Source organism: Procambarus clarkii, chromosome 10, assembly GCF_040958095.1.
Source record: "Procambarus clarkii isolate CNS0578487 chromosome 10, FALCON_Pclarkii_2.0, whole genome shotgun sequence".
NCBI classification, from domain to species: Eukaryota; Metazoa; Arthropoda; class Malacostraca; order Decapoda; family Cambaridae; genus Procambarus; species Procambarus clarkii.
This window is the reverse complement of record NC_091159.1, coordinates 50,010,132-50,031,353: the sequence shown is the minus strand read 5'-3', so window position 1 is coordinate 50,031,353 and position 21,222 is coordinate 50,010,132. Positions and strand designations below refer to the sequence as shown.

Genomic DNA, 21,222 nt, shown 5'->3' with positions numbered 1-21,222 from the left:
TACAGCTTCATGGGTGACCGTCCCTGTGTGTGCTGTGTTGTGGTACAGCTTCATGGTGACTTTCCCTGTGTTCTGTGTTGTGGTACAGCTTCATGGTGACTTTCCCTGTGTGCTGTGTTGTGGTACAGCTTCATGGTGACCTTCCCTGTGTGCTGTGTGGTTGAACAGCTTCACGGTGACCTTCCCTGTGTGTGCTGTGTTGTGGTACAGCTTCATGGTGGCTGTCCCTGTGTGCTGTGTTGTGATACAGCTTCACGGTGACCTTCCCTGTGTGTGCTGTGTTGTGATACAGCTTCACGGTGACTTTCCCTGTGTGCTGTGTTGTGATACAGCTTCACGGTGACCTTCCCTGTGTGTGCTGTGTTGTGATACAGCTTCACGGTGACTTTCCCTGTGTGTGCTGTGTTGTGGTACAGCTTCACGGTGACCTTCCCTGTGTGTGCTGTGTTGTGGAACAGCTTCACGGTGACCTTCCCTGTGTGTGTTGTGTTGTGATACAGCTTCACGGTGACCTTCCCTGTGTGTGCTGTGTTGTGGTACAGCTTCACGGTTCCACGTGTTCATGTGTGTGTTGACATATTTCGACGCGATCTCCTGGAACATCGCGCAAGCAGACAGCAAATAAAGTCATCGTAGTTCCACTTGTAATATATAATAGTGATTACTATTTTTAAATTGTCATCAGAAGACCTCGTAGCCATGTATGTATGTATGTACATTATTTTTGTGTGTGTGGATAGCATGAAGAGACTTAATATAGCGGGTACTTGAGATGCCATTCTCCACAGCACTCGTAAGAGATTCGCTGTGAGCTAGTTATGAGACAGGAAGCCTGGTTTAAGCGTAACTACCCAGTGAGTGGCTGAGGATGAGCTTCGAGTCATCCACAGGACTTGCAAGATCAGCGCTTGTGGATGACCTTGCAAGCAAGCAAGCGGGTGAGGTTGCAGGATAGGTTCACCCGCTGTGGTGTTGACCGTCCGCAACGAACTCCAAGAGCCTTTGAGCCCATAGAGCCTTTGAGCCCATAGAGCCAGTGAGCACCTAGTGCCAGTGAATCATTCACCCTGTGAGTCCATAGAGCCAAGGCAGGTCGTAGAGCCAGTGAGCACCTAGAGCATGTAGTAGCACCAGTAGAAGATGTTGAAGAGGCCGAAGAGAAGAGGGAAGAGCCCGCGGCAGTACTCATCGATCTGCCGAGCCTTGATCTTGTTGCTCTGCTTGATGGCTCTGACGAACTGGGCCGTCATGTGGCTGGTGTCTTCGTGTCCCGGCGACGTGGCACTCTTGTGCTGTCAGGGAGAGCCACAATACTTGGGTGAGTGCCAGTGAGGGAGAGACTGGGGGGAGGGGGGGGGGGCTAATGGTCAGGGGGGGGGGGAGGGACATTTAGGGGTGATGATCTGGGGGAGAGAGAGCGGGGGTTGGTGGTCAAGGGGGAGAGTGCGGAAGTGCTCACTAGAGTAGTACATTGGAGTGGTTGGGTAGTACACGAGTGACAGTAGGTGAAAAGCACTTGAGAGGGAATAGTTTAATAAAACAGTAGCAGCAGAGTGTACTGTACTTAACAGGTCGTCCATAGAGTACTTCACTCTATCATGTCAACAAACAAAAGTAAAACTTTGTAGAAGAAATTATTATAATTAAAAAAAAGCCCTGAAACTTTCAATATTCTTGTATGTGAATATTGTCTTGGAAACTGTATATATATAGATACCCCGTCACGTCTTTCACATCGTACGTCGTTTTTTGAACGGACTCTAGCAATTCCCTTAAAAAGTGACGTACTAGTATAAACATAACCATCATAATATTGACGGATATGTATGTATAGCCCTCGACAGGATGAACAAGCTGCTTGAATTTATTCTAGCTAGTCCAAACAGTGGCATTTCTAACGAAGTGGCAAATCAAAATAACAATCAAACAAATACTTAACCACTGAACGAGATGAGACATGATAAGGGAAGCCATAAGCTAAGACACAATTAAGGCATTAGATGAGACATAAGCCACAAGACAAGTGCCAAAGTGTCTATACTCACCACGTCGGAGCCACCAGGAGCGGCGCTCCCTGGAGTGGTGACCACAGCGCTGCCTCCCGCTGGAGTAATCTTCACTTCGGTGGGACTTGGGACGGGCGCCCCTGTTGACTTCTGAGGGTGGGCGTAGGTGGTGATATGGGCGTAGCGCTCCGCCAGGCAGGTGCCGTTCGAGCCGCCCCTAGAACGCAGTTCCACCTGGGGTCGTCGACGCCATAGGTAATTGACGAAGGTGAACTCCAGCAGGGCGCAAAACACGAAGGCTGCAAGAAGGTGAGAGACACAATGCTTTGGATGAGGCGTGTTGGGGTATATTGACTGCTGCCACTCAAGTGACACTTGTAATCATTCAAGTAGCACCTGTAATCACTCTAGCGACACCTGTCCTCACCTTTGTGACATGCTATCCATGCTGCTGTGAGGGCGGATTCATATAATTTAAATATATTGAAAGTCAACGAAAAAATTGCCATCTCTAGTACAGGATGTACAACTAAATCCAAAAGATATCGTTCGGGTGGCTGTTAGCGATATTGTTGTGTTAGAAAATATCGTTCGAGTCAATCGGAATAAAGATATCGTTGAGATGCGTATGTGTGAGCAATATCGTGGGGGGGGGGGTCTTAAATGGCTTTCGTTTCTCTTAGAAAGAGATAGAAAGAAGGTATCGCTGATGCCTTGAATCAGGTATCGCTGAACTTTCGTAGATATATCGCCGAGGGCTATCGTGAAGTAGAGATCGTTGTATTTTGAGAGAGAGTGAGAGAGAGTGAGTGAGTTCGCCTCCTTGTGTGGGACAGTACAGAGGATTGTGTGGCCGGCTACTGCTCCTAACAATCGCCTCCTTTACATTCCTGCTCTGCGATGGTCGCTTCACTCCGTCAGTATTTACATATATATGTGTTCGTGGACAAGTATCGGACGAGGCGTCAATTTGGCTTCCATTGACATATCCGGTATCCACACTTTGGTCTGTACTGGTGTACATTGGAGTATTCGAGTAACAATGGGTGAATACCACACACACACACACACACACACACACACACACACACACACACACACACACACACACACACACACACACACACACACACACACACGTTTTTATGGCCAACAGGTGTGTGTGTGTGTGTGTGTGTGTGTGTGTGTGTGTGTGTGTGTGTGTGTGTGTGTGTGTGTGTGTGTGTGTGTATGTACTCACCTATTTGTGCTTGAGGGGATTGAGCTCTGGCTCTTTGGTTCCCGCCTCTCAACTGTCAATCAACTGGTGTACAGATTCCTGAGCCTACTGGGCTCTATCATATCTACATTTGAAACTGTGTATGGAGTCAGCCTCCACCACATCACTGCCTAATGCATTCCATCTGTTAACTACTCTGACACTGACAAAGTTCTCTCTAACGTCTCTGTGGCACATATGGGCACTCATTTTCCACCTGTGTCCCCTAGTGCGTGTGCCCTTGTGTTAAATAAAGTCTTTGTCTACCCTATCAATTCCTTTGAGAATCTTCTATGTGGTGATCCTACATAAATACACAGACTTACATCGGTCCCATAATGTGTGGTCCACTGTATTCCTGGTCACTCGGTCCCACACAGTGTGGTCCACTGTATTCCTGGTCACTCGGTCCCACACAGTGTGGTCCACTGTATTCAAGAACAATTCCTTGAAGTGTATAATATTAAAGCTTAAGATGAAAGTCTTGAAAGCTTAGTCTCTGATCATCAATGATTGGTCACTAGTCCTCATTCCTAAGTATTAACTCAGGTCATTCCACTTTTCAAACTTGAAAAGTTTCGCCCCATGATACCCAATAGTTTAGAAGAGCAATGGCTCGGAATATTGCATTTGATTCTGTATTGGTATCAAGACCTGTCAACCGCCGGAGAAGGTATTAAGCTCACCACAATAGCTCACTGAATCAAGTAAACTCGCAAATAACACCGTAAAAACTGCGTTGCACTTTCCGATTTATACATAATATATGTATAAATCGGAAAGACATAATTGTCTAACTCCTAAACACTCCACAGCGCCTACATCCAGCATTAGGATGCCGTGCTGGGAGGATTAGTTGAGTCAAAGCGTATATCTGATTCCCTTGAAACACTGCGCGGTAAATCAGATCTTCCCCTGACACAAATGGCAATCAGGGATTTGCCTCTGACAATAGGACGGGGTTGAAGCATCTCAATCCCGAGGTAATAACACCGTCACAGGAGACGCAAAGCTTCATCAGTGGTGTGTGGAGCAGGCTTCACTGGTCCGGGTGGGCGGTCGGGTCGCCTGTTGCACGTATCAGCGAGGCTTCCTCTGTAAATATGTCCATTGCTTCACAAAAGTACTGAGGTTTCCTCTAAGTATGACTATTGCTTCCTCTGTAAGTATGCTCATTGCTTCACAAAAATACTGAGGCTTCCTCTAGGTATGACTTTTGCTTCCTTTATATTCACCAAGTTATCTTGGATGACCTGATCATCTTGAATGGGGCCGAATAGGGCCTTCGACAGCTTCCCCTTCTTGAGGTTATCTTGAGATGATTTCGGGCTTTAGTGTCCCCGCGGCCCGGTCCTCGACCAGGCCTCCACCCCCAGGAAGCAGCCAGTGACAGCTGACTAACACCCAGGTACCTATTTACTGCTAGGTAACAGGGGCATAAAGTGAAAGAAACTCTGCCCATTGTTTCTCACCGGCGCCCGGGATTGAACCCGGGACCACAGGATCACAAGTCCAGCGTGCTGTCCGCTCGGCCGACCCGGCTCCTGCTAGATAACGAGACGACATTTTAACGTATAAATACACTGGCTCGGAGTCCCCGGCGTTGCACGGGACACGTCGGAGGCTTCATCTTCACTACACACAAGACCTTTTTCACCGTAACCATCCTCACTCCTCCCTATCACTGTAACCGTCTGTACTACCCCACGACTACATAATACATATACAACAAAATAATATGCTGTATGACTATTAGTGACTATGGAATTTAATTAATGTATTTGTATCTAAATTCAGGGATCGTAGATTCTATCCCTTAGAGTTACTATAGTATGTTAATCTCGTCTCCAACCCATGTGGAGTCTTGAGAGTTAACGTAAAGTAGTTAACATTAGTAGTGGTTTTTACACTACTAATGATAAACCTTATCCATCAATTTTTGTATTCAGCAATGGAATGTGACGTAATATTTTATCTGCCACCGTGGGAGGCTGACCCTGGCTGGGAGAGAGACTGCCACCGTGGGAGAAGGACCCTGGCTGGGAGAGAGACTGCCACCGTGCGAGAGTGACGCAGCCTGGGAGAGAGACTACCACCGTGGGAGGCTGACCCTGGCTGGGAGAGAGAGACTACCACCATGGGAGGCTGACCCTGGCTGGGAGAGAGACTAACACCGTGGGAGGCTGACCCTGGCTGGGAGAGAGAGACTACCACCATGGGAGGCTGACCCTGGCTGGGAGAGAGACTGCCACCGTGGAAGACTGACCCTGGCTGGGAGAGAGACTAACACCGTGGGAGGCTGACCCTGGCTGGGAGAGAGAGACTACCACCATGGGAGGCTGACCCTGGCTGGGAGAGAGACTAACACCGTGGGAGGCTGACCCTGGCTGGGAGAGAGAGACTACCACCGTGGGAGGCTGACCCTGGCTGGGAGAGAGAGACTACCACCATGGGAGGCTGACCCTGGCTGGGAGAGAGACTGCCACCGTGGAAGACTGACCCTGGCTGGGAGAGAGAGACTACCACCGTGGGAGGCTGACCCTGGCTGGGAGAGAGAGACTACCACCGTGGGAGGCTGACCCTGGCTGGGAGAGAGAGACTACCACCGTGGGAGGCTGACCCTGGCTGGGAGAGAGAGACTACCACCGTGGGAGAGTGACGCAGCCTGGGAGACAGACCCAAGCACCTACCCTGGGAGGTCTGGCCAGAGTTGCGTCATTAAGGAAGCCTTCCACAAGTTCTGTGCTTTGTCATCCAAGTTGAACATATTAATTAAGCACAGCTCAGGGAGTCTGTGCCCCGAGCTGTTGACGAGGAGAGTACTCGGCCTGGGAAGGGTTGACGTGAGGGGGAGCCTAGTGTGACGTGGAGCCTGGTGTGTGACGTGGAGCCTAGTGTGTGACGTGGAGCCTAGTGTGACGTGGAGCCTGGTGTGACGTGGAGCTTAGTGTGACGTGGAGCTTAGTGTGACGTGGAGCCTGGTGAGTGACGTGGAGCCTAGTGTGTGACGTGGAGCCTAGTGTGACGTGGAGCCTGGTGTGACGTGGAGCTTAGTGTGACGTGGAGCTTAGTGTGACGTGGAGCCTGGTGTGACGTGGAGGTTAGTGTGACGTGGAGCTTAGTGTGATGTGGAGCCTGGTGTGACGTGGAGCCTGGTGTGACGTGGAACTTAGTGTGACGTGGAGCTTAGTGTGACGTGGAGCTTAGTGTGACGTGGAGCCTGGTGTGACGTGGAGCTTAGTGTGACGTGGAGCTTAGTGTGACGTGGAGCTTAGTGTGATGTGGAGCTTAGTGTGACGTGGAGCCTGGTGTGACGTGGAGCTTAGTGTGACGTGGAGCTTAGTGTGACGTGGAGCCTGGTGTGACGTGGAGCCTGGTGTGACGTGGAGCTTAGTGTGACGTGGAGCTTAGTGTGACGTGGAGCCTGGTGTGACGTGGAGCTTAGTGTGACCTGGAGCTTAGTGTGACGTGGAGCCTGGTGTGACGTGGAGCTTAGTGTGACGTGGAGCTTAGTGTGATGTGGAGCTTAGTGTGACGTGGAGCTTAGTGTGACGTGGAGCTTAGTGTGATGTGGAGCCTAGTATGACGTGGAGCCTAGTGTGTCGTGGAGCCCAATGTGACGTGGAGCCTAGTGTGGCCTGGAGCCTAGTGTGACGTGGAGCTTAGTGTGACGTGGAGCCTGGTGTGACGTGAAGCCTGGTGTGACGTGGAGCTTAGTGTGACGTGGAGCTTAGTGTGACGTGGAGCTTAGTGTGACGTGGAGCCTAGTGTGACGTGGAGCCTAGTGTGACCTGGAGCCTAGTGTGACATGAAGCGTAGTATGGCATGGAACTCTAATGTGACGTGGAGCTCTGTTTGAGGGAATTAGTCAAGGGTGTTCTCTACTAGAAATTCTAAATTCTGAACACCACCACCACCACCTACATTTTTCCAATACTAAATGGGTTACCCAGCGGTGTTCGGGTCGACCCCGTGTTCAGGACTTTCCCCTCACACCCTCTCAGGTTCCTCCATTCCATCCCCACCACACATACCCTCCCATCTGTCCCCCCCTCCCTCCTTCCCACACACACAAGCCGTTCCAATCCCTTCCAATATAGACGCTCCGCATCATCCCTCTTACACACACACTTAAATTCCTCCATCGTGTCTGTAAGCGTTTCACAACACACTCGCCCAATATCACAACACTTGCCTTTATGTGTGCATTCCACCATCTTAATCCTCCCTCCCTGCCCACACATGCCCTTTCCCCATTTCATATGTTTTAAAAATCTGAACATATGTTTTAGAAATCAGTATCTGAATTCGATATTATTTAAATTACTCGAAAAGTCTATGGGCTTGGAGCTGAACATTTCACATCCAAAGACTTTGTGAATGAGAGGCATTTGGCTGTGCTAATTCCAACCTTGCTACGATGCTACGACACTCCCAATAAAATCACCATTAATATCGCAAAGGTTAAATGAGGCTAGCCCCGAGCATCTGGTGTCCAACCTGGAACTAATGTATTAGTATACATACTATTTTAAAGACATAGACTACACGAGGAACCCAGCGGTGCCCAGGTCGACCGTGTGCTCAGGACTCCCACAAACACACTCCCTCCCAATCCCTTCCAACACACATACTGTCCATCAAATGCCTTTTCACACCTTCCACTGCCTTGCCTCATCACCGTGGCCATTTATCACTGTCTTCATCACTTTACAAAATTTCACACCATTCACATCACCACTTGTGACGCGGTGATGTCCATGAACACTTCATGGACAATGAAAGTCACATTTGGTTGTCGCAATAGGAGTCAATCCTACTTGAAGACGACCATGGGGGTCGACCTCAACCACTTTGACACTCGACATACAATCGCATTTCACCGTGGAAAGTTGAGTGAGGATAACCACAATCGCCTGGCCTCCGCCTTCGGACAGACAGACAGACAGACAGACCTTCTATCTTATATAACTAGATGGAAAACCCAGCAGTACCCGGATTTCTGTCTGTCTGTCTCTCCTCTCCTCTCTCCCTCCCTCCCGTTATCCGATTTAACTCCCTCTCTGCCTCCAATTCTCTATCTCTTCCTCCTCATTCTCCCTCCTTCTCTCCCATTCTTCCTCACTCTCTCCCGTTTTCATCCACTCTCGTTTTCTCCCCTATTGGGCAAAACATGCTTAAGTGACACGGCACTCAACGGCACTCAAGCATGTTTGAGTAACACCGATAATAGCTTCATATTCTGTTGTCAGTACTCTATGGCCAATCAAATCCTCATTTCAGGCTTCACATGAGTCGTTGGTTGTCGAAGTAGAAGCCAATGCTACTCTGGGAGAGACACGGGGTAGATCCCTGCCACCCTGAGACCCTCGCTATACCATCACAAATTCGTCATGAGAAAGTTGCTCGAGGCTTACCGCTAAAGTCCGACCTCCAGCCCTCGAATGGCAGACAGACAGACAGCTCTTATAGAAGTATACACACTTTAGTAGCACAACGCGCCCTTCAAAGAATGCTTTTCGGAGCAGTTGGCACAAGTGTTCAGCACCGCCGGACGGTTGTCAGACGTGAGGTTGTCCTCACCATGCGATAACTCTGTGATGACCAACTACACAGGGAAAGTCCAGGGTCAACTGGTCAACAGGTCAACAGGGCCAGAGAGCTGGTGTCCTGACTGCGCTTCGAGCATATTGAAGACCTTATGGCAGTCCTGTTCGAATTTGAAAGCGTGGACCTGTTTTTACAAGATCCAAAAATAAATTGTCCAGTTCTTCAGTAATCAAAGCTGTCCGGAAGATGAATATGCCAGGAGCAGCTTCCTCAGGGAAATTCTGTTTGAACGAATCAAGCTCTTTGATGATGCCATTCTCTACAACCACTTCGATGTGTTCTGGAGACCCAGCCCGAAGTAAAAGGAAGTCAATCAAACAAAAAACACTATGAAGAATGACGTTGGTTTCTCACCTCTAGCTATGTATGGCTTGCTGGACAAGACGTAGAATTTTGAGGATTTACTCCGCTACAAGAGGAGAACTATCAGGAGAAACGCCAAGCCATTACGCTATGTAGCACTTGCAAGGGATCAAGATAAAGTATTTGGGATGGGACGAGGGGAAAGGAATGGTACCCAACCACTTGGTCAGTCGGGGATTGAACGCCAGCAGTATGAAGCTGGAAGTACCATCCAGGTGCTAGGATGAGTTTCTTGCGTGCCTGGAAGACTCCGCCAGAGCGCCCCAGCTGCTGCTCCCATTACAGCTCTTGATGCAGCAACTATTATCCTGATAGTGAAGTCAGGTGCTGGCAAATATTTGGTGAAAGAGCGGGTGGGAGAGGAGAGGATGGGCGAGAGGCGTGCAGGCGGGTGGTAGTTCCAGCTGCCTGGCAAGTGACAGGACTTCCAATACGCTAATAGCAACATGATCAAAGTGCTCAGGGTCCTGTCAGAAGCTGCCGTCATGTAGATGGACGGAGAACATAAACAGCTTATAATCAGTGATGATGAGACAGTTCCCAACAATTTCATGTTCCTGAATGTGTCACATGCACGCTCGTATGCGTCACATGCACGCACCGCATGGGTCACATGCACGCACCGCATGGGTCACATGCACGCACCGCATGGGTCACATGCACGCACCGCATGGGTCACATGCACGCACCGCATGGGTCACATGCACGCACCGCATGCGTCACATGCACGCACCGCATGCGTCACATGCACGCACCGCATGCGTCCCAGTACGGCCTCCGCAACGACCTTCATCCTGAAACACACAGATCATTGTGTGGCGGCCATTCTGTATGATTTCTGCCATGGCCGTCCTGGGAAAAATGTAGATGCCTTAACATCTATACATTTTCACATAAAATTCATTTATATCTGCGTCATTTTTGACAACAAGCATAATAACAGCGCAATAGTCTTATATGCGCCTCCTTGACTTCCAGTGTTGTGTCCAGGTAGATACTCCCTGAAAGTCAGCTCTGGACCATTACAAGTGCCACCTCAGTCTTCAATAAATGTTCATGCCCGAAACGCTTTGCGTAATAGTGGCTTTAGGCATTGTATGTACTACCTCTACCTATAAGTCAACCAATCTTTGTAAAAATTTATTGTTTGTATGTACCTTACCTAAATAAACATTTTATTTTATTTTATTTTATTTTATTTTATTTTAAGTTGAGAAGACTGGAGTTGGAAAGGATTTTTGTTTAGTTTCTCTGAAGCTTTCTCACAAAATCCTGGCTTGGTGCCTTCTTTTGATAATTACTTTCTCGCGAAATGAAATATATAAAGGCTTATTAATATGTCTGTATAGACAATAGAATGCCTGTCTTAGGTCGGAGGCCAGACGCTTAGGGCTAATCTCACCCAGCTTACCAACACTAGGGGGGCGGCGGTTATCTCAGTGTCACAGGCCAGTCAAGGTCAGCACCCCTAGTGCCACCTTTGGGTAAATTTAGTTTAAATAGTTTTTTTTTTTTTTTAGGTTATTCCCGCCGTTTACCCGCGCATTTTCATGGTTTTCTCGAAAACGGTGAATATGACTGCATTCAGGTATTACATTTTCCGAACAGACAGACACACATGGATCAGATATGACCGGATCAACCCGATCACCGCCAGTTATTCCATCTAGTGTGTGTAAGCGAGTTGATCCGGGCACACCAAATTCATGTATTCACCTAGTTGTGCTTGTGGGGGGGGGGGGGGGGGAGAGTTGAGCTCTGGCTCTTTGGTCCAACCTCTTAACCGCCCATCAACTGATGTACAGATTCCTGACCCTACTGGGCTCAATCATATCTACATTTGAAACTGTATATGGAGTCAGCCTCCACCACATCACTGCCTAATGTATTCCATCTGTTAACTACTCTGACACTGAAAACGTTCTTTCTAGCGTCCCTGTGGCTCATAGTAAATCGTCAATTGTATCTTCTAAAGATACAATTGACGATTTACTATAAAACCAAGAAAACGGCCAACCTACTCATGAGAAACTCTCCAGACACAAAGCAGAACGCTTTAAAAGAGATCAATGTCGTCTATGCCTTCAAATGCCCATTTGGGGACTGTAAGCCTCAAAGAATTCAGTATATAGGCAAGACAACAACATCTCTTTCCAGGCGATTAACGATGCATAAGCAACAGGGCTCCATTAAGGAACATATAATCTCTTCCCACAACCAGACCATCACCAGAGAAGTCTTAACAAAAAACACGGAAATCATCGATAGATACAGCGATAGCAGGGGGCTTGATATTTGCGAGGCAATACACATTAAGAAGTCGACACAAGCAATCAACAGCCAATTAATGCACAACTATATTCTACCCACTTCAAGACTCCACACCAATATAGAAGCATCAAGAAATATGGGCCAATAGGCCCTTTGCAGTTACTTCCATTCTTCCCTTTAACTTACAAAATATTATACCCATTGCTTCGTGTTCTGTCTGTGTTGAAAGTTTGTTTTCACCTCATCCAAAACTGTTGTAACATATCACCTCACCCAAATGCATGTATAAAATCAAAGCTTAAACATTGTTTGCAAGACGGGAGACATCTCCCGTCACGCAGGGTGCAGTTGCGCCTCCACAGATCTCCAGTATCAGCTCTTGATACTGGTAATGGCTCAAAAGGGCCACCACTTACGGGCTATTCATGCCCGTGCCACCTCTTGGGTGACTTAATCTTTATCAATCAATCAATTGTTTGCAAGTTATAGTTTGTGTGTGTAAACTAAAGTCTTTGAAAATTTAATAAGTTATTACGAAATGCGTTCAAGTGTCGCCTCAGACTAGAAAAATACACAGACGGGGGGGGGGGGGGGGCTTTATAACACTTTAAATCGGTTTTCTGATTGGTCAATCACGTCCCGTTCCAGTTTTTCACATCTCCAACCAAGACGATAATCAAACATAATGTTTACATCAAACAGTCAGATCATACATTGACTCCATACGCACAGAGTGAACTACGTTTTTATGTTCACAGAGTGAACATAAAAATGAATTTTGGAGAATTGATTTTTCAATTACCATCAACAGTGATAAGAGCCATAAGAAATATTGAGAAAATTCGTGTTAGAATTATTAATCTTACTTTTTCGGTCATATTCAATAATATATATATATATATATATATATATATATATATATATATATATATATATATATATATGTATATATATATATATATATATATATATATATATAATAAAACGATAAACAATACAACTCATGTTTGAAGACAGGACTGTACAACGCCTATTTTAACGCACGTGATGAGGAAGGGACTCGCCTGCGGGGTTGTATCTCGTATCAGCGAACACCATCGGCTGTTGGAAAGCAATATGCAGTAAAACAAGGAGAAAGTGGAACGAGGTAAGCAAGGGTTACCCTGCAACCATTGTTCATCATCTACACACCACCATCTCCATTTTCAGCTCCCCCCCTCCCCTCCCTCCCCTCTGGAGAGGGGGAAGAGGGGAGAGGGGAGGGGAAATAGCCTTCTCTTCAGCCTCCAATCCTATCCCACCAATCCCTGCTGTTGTGCTCTGGTTTCCTAACACTCTCTTCTTCATCATAGTTATTTATTCACATTCATCTCCTTCACCACCTCCCCTCTCTTTCTAGTCACCTTCATTACCTCTTCACCTTCCCTTTTCCCCTAATGGCTACAATAGTGTGGACGACGGGACATGCTCTCTCTCTGGCTCTCAGAAATGCTCTGTGTCCTTACTGTCTAGCCACGTATACAATTTAAGCCGCTCTAGGCCAGCCATGTATCCTGTTTAACCTGTGACAGTCCAGTCAATGTATCCAGGTCAGGCTGCCTTGTATCCACCACAACCTGCTTCTGATAGGTTGTGAATCATAAAGTTGCTTCCTTCTTCTATTTCTCAGTAATTTCTTGCTGTTTTCTTGAAATTTTCTTGGGATTTTTTTGAAATTGTTTTGTAGTTCACTCTGTGCGTATGGAGTCAATGTATGATCTGACTGTTTGATGTAAACATTATGTTTGATTATCGTCTTGGTTGGAGATGTGAAAAACTGGAACGGGACGTGATTGACCAATCAGAAAACCGATTTAATGTTGTTACGAACCCGGATTCAACGTCCTAGCCTGGAGCAGTGACAAACACGCCATCTGTGGGTCAGCTCCCGAAACCCCCGCCAAACGAACGACGACACCTAGTGAGGACAGCGTGTACTGGCCTCGAGGACCAGTTTCCCGTCTGGTTCAGCGCTCAACACCGCCGCTCCTGACCTCTGGTGAGGTGGTGCTCCGAAGACAGCGCCATCTATGGAGTGGATATGTCGAGCGTTAGTATCTGAGCCTGTGAGTGTGGTGCATTAGTGTCTCAGTTATTGATGACGTGTCTGTTTACAGAGCCGACCTGGGACCACTGTGTTGAAGGTGAAGAGTCTACCCGAGGCAGCCAGTCTCCATACTGTGAAGTTTGCTGCAGCTGTTGTGACGTCGTCCCCCCGGAAGAACACTGTGGTGTGTTAAGCCTGCCAGTGGAGTGGCAGTGAACGGATTTACCCGGGACCGACGTTTGGAGACGATAATCCACTGGGGTATTGTGGACAGGAGGGTGATTGGTGATATCACACGAGACTCCTGTCTAGGGCGTACCCCTTTTATCGTTCGTGGAGTGGCCGTACCAGCCTTGGTGGCTCAGTACCTGCCAGCAGACCTGCTGGACGTGTGGTTGACGGCCTCCACGACGGTGCCCCCAGTGGACCTGTGTTTTGGCTGACCTGTGGCCAGGGTAGGCTCGGCGTTCCAGAAGACACGTCTTGAGGCCACGAAGAAAGCACCGCGGACTCGGCACCTAGCTTCTTAATCAAGAGTCTTCAGCAGAAGACTAGTTTGTGCATGATCCCCTTTGTAAAGTGTTAATACCCCTCCCCCTTGTGTACTCTATTATTTTATATATTTAAATGGTGATGGTGAAGATTATATTATATTAAGTTCTTACCTTTCTTTCCCTACTCCCTTTAAGTTACTTGCGTCACGGATCGCATCCCTTGATAGCCTCTACTGGCTTGGGGCCGGATATATATCTTCCTCTAACTACATCAGAGTAAGAACCCCGTTGCGTCCCGAGAGGGCCGTAACAAATGTGTTATAAAGACCCCCCCGTCTGTGTATTTACTATTTGTATTTACTATTTGTACTCTCCTATTTGTGCTTGCGGGAGTGGAACTCTGGCTCTTTGGTACAGTGTGTATGTGTGTGTGTGTGTGTGTGTGTGTGTGTGTGTGTGTGTGTGTGTGTGTGTGTGTGTGTGTGTGTGTGTGTGTATTCACCTAGTTGTGTTTTGCGGGGGTTGAGCTTTGCTCTTTCGGCCCGCCTCTCAACTGTCAATCAACTGTTTACTAACTACTTTTTTCTCTCTCTCCACACACACACACACACACACACACACACACACACACACACACACACACACACACACACACACACACACACACACACACACACACACTCACACACACACACACACACACACACACACACACACACACACACACACACACACACACACAAACACACACACACACACTGGAAATTTGGAAAGCAGCTAACGTAGTCCCGATATACAAGAAAGGGGATAGACAGGAGGCACTGAATTACAGGCCAGTGTCCCTAACCTGCATACCATGCAAGCTGATGGAGAAGATTGTGCGAAGAAAGCTAGTGGAACACCTGGAGCGAAAGAACTTTGTAACACAGCACCAACATGGATTCAGGGATGGCAGGTCCTGCCTCACAGGGTTACTTGAATTCTACGACCAGGCAACAAAATTAAGGCAAGAAAGAGAAGGGTGGGCAGACTGCATATTTTTGGATTGTCAGAAAGCCTTTGATACAGTGCCACACAAGAAGCTAGTGCGAAAGTTGGAGATGCAGGCTGGAGTGAAAGGGAGGGTACTCCGGTGGCTAGAGGAGTACCTAAGCAACAGGAGACAACGAGTCTGTGTGAGGAGTGAGGTCTCAGATTGGCGAGACGTTACAAGTGGAGTCCCGCAGGGGTCAGTCCTTGGACCTATACTGTTTCTGGTATATGTAAATGATCTCCCAGAGGATATAGATTCGTTCCTCTCAATGTTTGCCGACAATGCAAAAATTATGAGGAGGATTGAAACAGAGGATGATAGTAGGAGGCTACAAGATGACCTAGATAGACTGAATGAATGGTCCAACAAATGGCTGTTGAAGTTCAACCCGAGTAAATGCAAAGTAATGAAACTAGGCAGTGGAAACAGGAGGCCAGACACAGGATACAGAATAGGAGATGAAGTACTTAATGAAACAGACAGAGAGAAAGATCTAGGAGTTGATATCACACCAAACCTGTCTCCTGAAGCCCACATAAAGAGAATAACGTCTGCGGCATATGCGAGGCTGGCTAACATCAGAACGGCGTTCAGGAACCTGTGTAAGGAATCATTCAGAATCTTGTACACCACATATGTAAGACCAATCCTGGAGTATGCGGCCCCAGCATGGAGCCCGTACCTTGTCAAGCACAAGACGAAGCTGGAAAAAGTCCAAAGGTATGCTACTAGACTAGTCCCAGAACTAAGAGGCATGAGTTATGAGGAAAGGCTGCGGGAAATGCACCTTACGACACTGGAAGAAGGAAGAGTAAGGGGGGACATGATCACAACCTACAAAATCCTCAGAGGAATCGACCGGGTAAACAAGGATGAACTATTCAACACTGGAAGGACGCGAACAAGGGGACACAGGTGGAAGCTGAGTACCCAAATGAGCCACAAAGACATTAGAAAGAACTTTTTCAGTATCAGAGTAGTTAGTAAATGGAATGCACTAGGAAGTGATGTGGTGGAGGCTGACTCCATACACAGTTTCAAATGTAGATATGATAGAGCCCAGTAGGCTCAGGAATCTGTACACCAGTTGATTGACAGTTGAGAGGCGGGACCAAAGAGCCAAAGCTCAACCCCCGCAAGCACAAATAGGTGAGTACAAATCGTCATTTCCTCTCATCCTTGTGGGTTCTCTGACATGCTGGGTTAAGAAGTTTCTAGTCACCACCTCCAGTAGTTTGGCTCTCCACGTATCCTCGCCTCCATGCGGTTCCTTGTTCTCCCAGTCAATCCTTCCGTGATTGAAGTCCCCCATGATGAGCAGGTGGGATCTATTTCTACAGGCAACAGAGACTTCCCTCTCAATTATAGTGTTAACTGCCATGTTGTTGTTTTCATACTCTTGACTGGGTCTTCTGTCATTTGGTGGAGGGTTGTATATTACTGCTACTACTATTCTTGGTCCTCCCATTGTTATGGTGCCTGCTATGTAGTCTCTGAACTCCTCACAGCCCGGGATGGCCATCTCCTTAAAATTCCATTCCTTTCTCATGAGTAGGGCCACTCCGCCTCCTCCCCTACCTTCCCTCTCTTTCCTTATTACTGTGTACTCCTGGAGAAACACGGCATTCGTTATGATTCCTGAGAGTTTTGTTTCAGTTTAGAGTTTGAGAGTTTTTGTTTTGTGCGTGTGTATGTGTATATGTGTGCGCTTGTGTGTGCAATGTCTTAAGCCCACCAAGAGAAATGTATGCCATAGCTTACTGCCAAGAGAGAAGAATGCCGTAGCCTTGAACCCCAAGAGAAGGGATTACCGCGAGATTATCCATAACCAGCGAAGTAAATCTGCAATCACCAAGAGGGTTTTAATCCCACCATATCCCACAGCTTGCAGATGCGGCTTCGAAGAACACAGGTTTTAGAAGAGATTGGAACTCCTTTAGAAGTGATTTAGAACTCCTTTAGAAGAGATTTAGAACTCCTTTAGAAGAGATTGGCCACCAGATGGCTCTCTGTGCGAGAATAGTGCGCTGTCATCACAACATTGTTGATCCAATATCACTCGTTCAAGTCGAAGTCTGGTGTCTATATATATATTTATATATATATCCAATAGGTGTGTTTCCGGTCGCCTAGCAAAATAGCTTTCGAAGGAGCATCATATTTTTATCTCATCTTCATCTAGCCTTGACCTGGCATCGTATCATTTCTCCTCGCTCCGACCTTACCTACACCTGGTAATATCTCATTTCCCTTCAATTTGACTCTTCCTTCTCCTAAAATGTATGCAAAATATAACATATTTATATCCCGTAACGTGGTGTGTAAGTACAATACACACACACACACACACACACACACACACACACACACACACACACACACACACACACACACACACACACACACACACACACACACACACACACACACACACACACACACACACACACACACACACACACACACACAGGTGAGCACAGGTTTTATTAGGTGAGTACACACACATTATATATATATATATATATATATATATATATATATATATATATATATATATATATATATATATATATATATATATATATATATATATATATATATATATACACTGGCAAATAGGACCTAAGGGAAACCGAGACATCAAAGACATCCTTCGCTAGGGCCTCGGGTAAGGTCCCACGGGGACGCCGCCCCCCCCCCACTGGCTAATGCTATCATAACTCACAGTAAAAATAAATTCTCTGCTAAGTCAAGAAATTTCCGAGAAAGCTGCTCTAAGGCATGCAAATGATATCATCATTTTGTCGTAATCTTACGGAAAATTCTCTTGCTCTGTCCTTAACAAACCCTGACGCAAGCAAATTGTCGTAAAGAAACTGAGACGTAAGCAATCTAGAAACATTTATAGTACCTAACCAGTCGTTGACTGCACTGCAGACAGTTACATATAAAGAATATGGAATAAATTGTGTATTTCTAACAATTTGTATCATTTTGTATTTGGTTATTTCATGAGCTTTATTGGCAACAACATTACTAGTTACAATTATCATTGCGTTGTCATTCTCGGTGTATTTTGTCGCGATACAGTCTGTATGAATATAAGATACAGTTAGTATGAATGTTAGGAAATATTTGGGGTTTTAATCACTGCTTGAACTTTTGTACCTGTGAAACTCATGCTAACTTATGTGGATGAGTATATGCCCACTTATGTGGATGAGTATATGTCCACTTATGTGGATGAGTATATGCCCACTTATGTGGATGAGTATATGCTCACTTATGTGGATGAGTATATGCTCACTTATGGGGATGAGTATATGACCACTTATGTGGATGAGTATATGCCCACTTATGTGGATGAGAATATGTCCACTTATGTGGATGAGTATATGCTCACTTATGTGGATGAGAATATGTCCACTTATGTGGATGAGTATATGCTCACTTATGTGGATGAGAATATGTCCACTTATGTGGATGAGAATATGTCCACTTATGTGGATGAGTATATGCCCACTTATGTGGATGAGTATATGACCACTAATGTGGATGAGTATATGTCCACTTATGTGGATGAGTATATGCTCACTTATGTGGATGAGAATATGTCCACTTATGTGGATGAGAATATGTCCACTTATGTGGATGAGTATATGCCCACTTATGTGGATGAGTATATGCCCACTTATGTGGATGAGTATATGACAACTGATGAGAATAATCATAGTGCCGATGAAGATGAGTTAGTTGTGGTCCATTACTTTATAGTGAGTTGATGAGCTCTTGAATAATATTTTAATGAGACGTTACTCACCGCAATATTTAGCACCACACCTGCAACACCACTACCACACCTGCAACACTACCACCACCACACCTGCAACACTACCACCACATCTGCAACACTACCACCACACCTGCAACACCACTACCACACCTGCAACACTACCACCACCACACCTGCAACACTACCACCACCACACCTGCAACACCACTACCACACCTGCAACACCACCACCACACATGCAACACCACCACTACCACACCTGCAACACCATTACCACACCTGCAACACCACCACCACACCTGCAACACCACCACCACACCTGCAACACCACCACCACCACACCTGCAACACCACCACCACCACACCTGCAACACCACCATAACACCTGCAACACCACCATAACACCTGCAACACCACCACACACCTATAACACCACCACCACACACCTGTAACACCCCCACCACACACCTGTAACACAACCATCACATACCTGTAACACCACCACCACATACCTGTAACACCTCCACCTGTAACACCACCACCTGTAACACCTGTAACACCACCCCCACCACACACCTGTAACACCACCACCACATACCTCTAACACCCCCACCTGTAACACCACCACCTGTAACACCTGTAACACCACCCCCACCACACACCTGTAACACCCCCACCACACACCTGTAACATCACCGCCACAACCAACATACCTGTACAGGCGCCCATCCAGACATCAATGGCCTTGACGTAGGAGACCTGAGGCAGCCCCGCTTGTATGCCTGTGGGAGAGAGACATTGATTATTGTCAGAGTCTGATACGATAGTACATCTTGGCTGTCCTGGCTTGGCCTGGCCTGGCCTGGCCTGGCCTGGCCTGGCCTGGCCTGGTCTAGCCTCGCCTGGTCTGGCCTGGCCTGGTCTGGTCTGGTCTGGTCTGGCCTAGCCTGGCCTGGCCTAGCCCAACCTGACCTGACCTGGCCTGGCCTGGTCTGGTCTGGCCTGGCCTGGCCTGGCCTGGTCTGGTCTGGCCTGGCCTGGCCTGGCCTGGCCTGGCCTAACCTGACCTGACCTGGCCTGGCCTGGCCTGGTCTGGTCTGGCCTGACCTGGCCTGGCCTGGTCTGGTCTGGCCTGGCCTGGCCTGGCCTGGTCTGGCCTGGCCTGGCCTGGCCTGGCCTGGCCTGGCCTGGCCTAACCTGACCTGACCTGGACTGGCACTCTTAACTTAGCCAACTTCAACAAAAAGCATGTGGATTAAAACATAATAAAGAGCCTCTCTGTCTCTGTCTCTATCTCTCTCTCTGTGTCTCTGTCTCTCTCTCTGTGTCTCTGTCTCTCTCTCTGTGTCTCTGTCTCTCTCTCTGTGTCTCTGTCTCTCTCTCTGTGTCTCTGTCTCTCTCTCTGTGTCTCTGTCTCTCTCTCTGTGTCTCTGTCTCTCTCTCTGTGTCTCTGTCTCTCTCTCTGTGTCTCTGTCTCTCTCTCTGTGTCTCTGTCTCTCTCTCTGTGTCTCTGTCTCTCTCTCTGTGTCTCTGTCTCTCTCTCTCTGTGTCTCTGTCTCTCTCTCTGTGTCTCTGTCTCTCTCTCTGTGTCTCTGTCTCTCTCTCTGTGTCTCTGTCTCTCTCTCTGTGTCTCTGTCTCTCTCTCTGTGTCTCTGTCTCTCTCTCTGTGTCTCTGTCTCTCTCTCTGTGTCTCTGTCTCTCTCTCTGTGTCTCTGTCTCTCTCTCTGTGTCTCTGTCTCTCTCTCTGTGTCTCTGTCTCTCTCTCTGTGTCTCTGTCTCTCTCTCTCTCTCTCTCTCTCTCTCTCTCCTCGTGTCACTAAGCCGTAAATCCTCGTGGCCTCAGATTTTCTTCCTCTGCGGATAGACGAGACTTTTCCCGCAAGATTTTTGAAGGTTCAGAAAATATTTCATAAATGTCAACAGCGTCAGTTTTCGCTCAATACTTTTTTTTTGTTTCTTTTGGTCCTTTTTTTTACATTTGTATTCAGCATGATTATCCGGATATGCCGTACGTGTTATTATATAGGATCCTGGTTATAAGAGTCGGGGTTTTGGGTTATTTATAGGATGAGGTTGACGGAGACGGGAAATTTGACGGAATTTGACGTCAAATATACTCATATTTGACAATATATGTAATATATATATATATATATATATATATATATATATATATATATATATATATATATATATATATATATATATATATATATATATATATATATATATATATATATATATATATGTTGAAGACTCCTGTGTGACCAAGCTAAGGGGTCAGCCACTGTATCAAGTGTTGAGCTTC

At 46.9% G+C, this 21,222-nt stretch overlaps 1 protein-coding gene across 1 annotated transcript in view; it reads right to left on the bottom strand.

Moving 5' to 3' along the window:
* Positions 1–263: 263 nt before the first annotated feature.
* Positions 264–21,222, bottom strand: part of LOC123775179 (glycine receptor subunit alpha-2) — a 131,974-nt gene continuing 111,015 nt past the window's right edge. The window contains exons 5-7 of the mRNA XM_069322159.1: positions 19,628–19,696; positions 2,046–2,305; positions 264–1,292 (exon numbers count right to left, since the gene is read on the bottom strand). Of these exons, the coding sequence (XP_069178260.1) occupies positions 1,113–1,292; positions 2,046–2,305; positions 19,628–19,696 (509 nt within the window). The 3' untranslated portion in view covers positions 264–1,112. The remainder of the gene's footprint in view (positions 1,293–2,045; positions 2,306–19,627; positions 19,697–21,222) is intronic.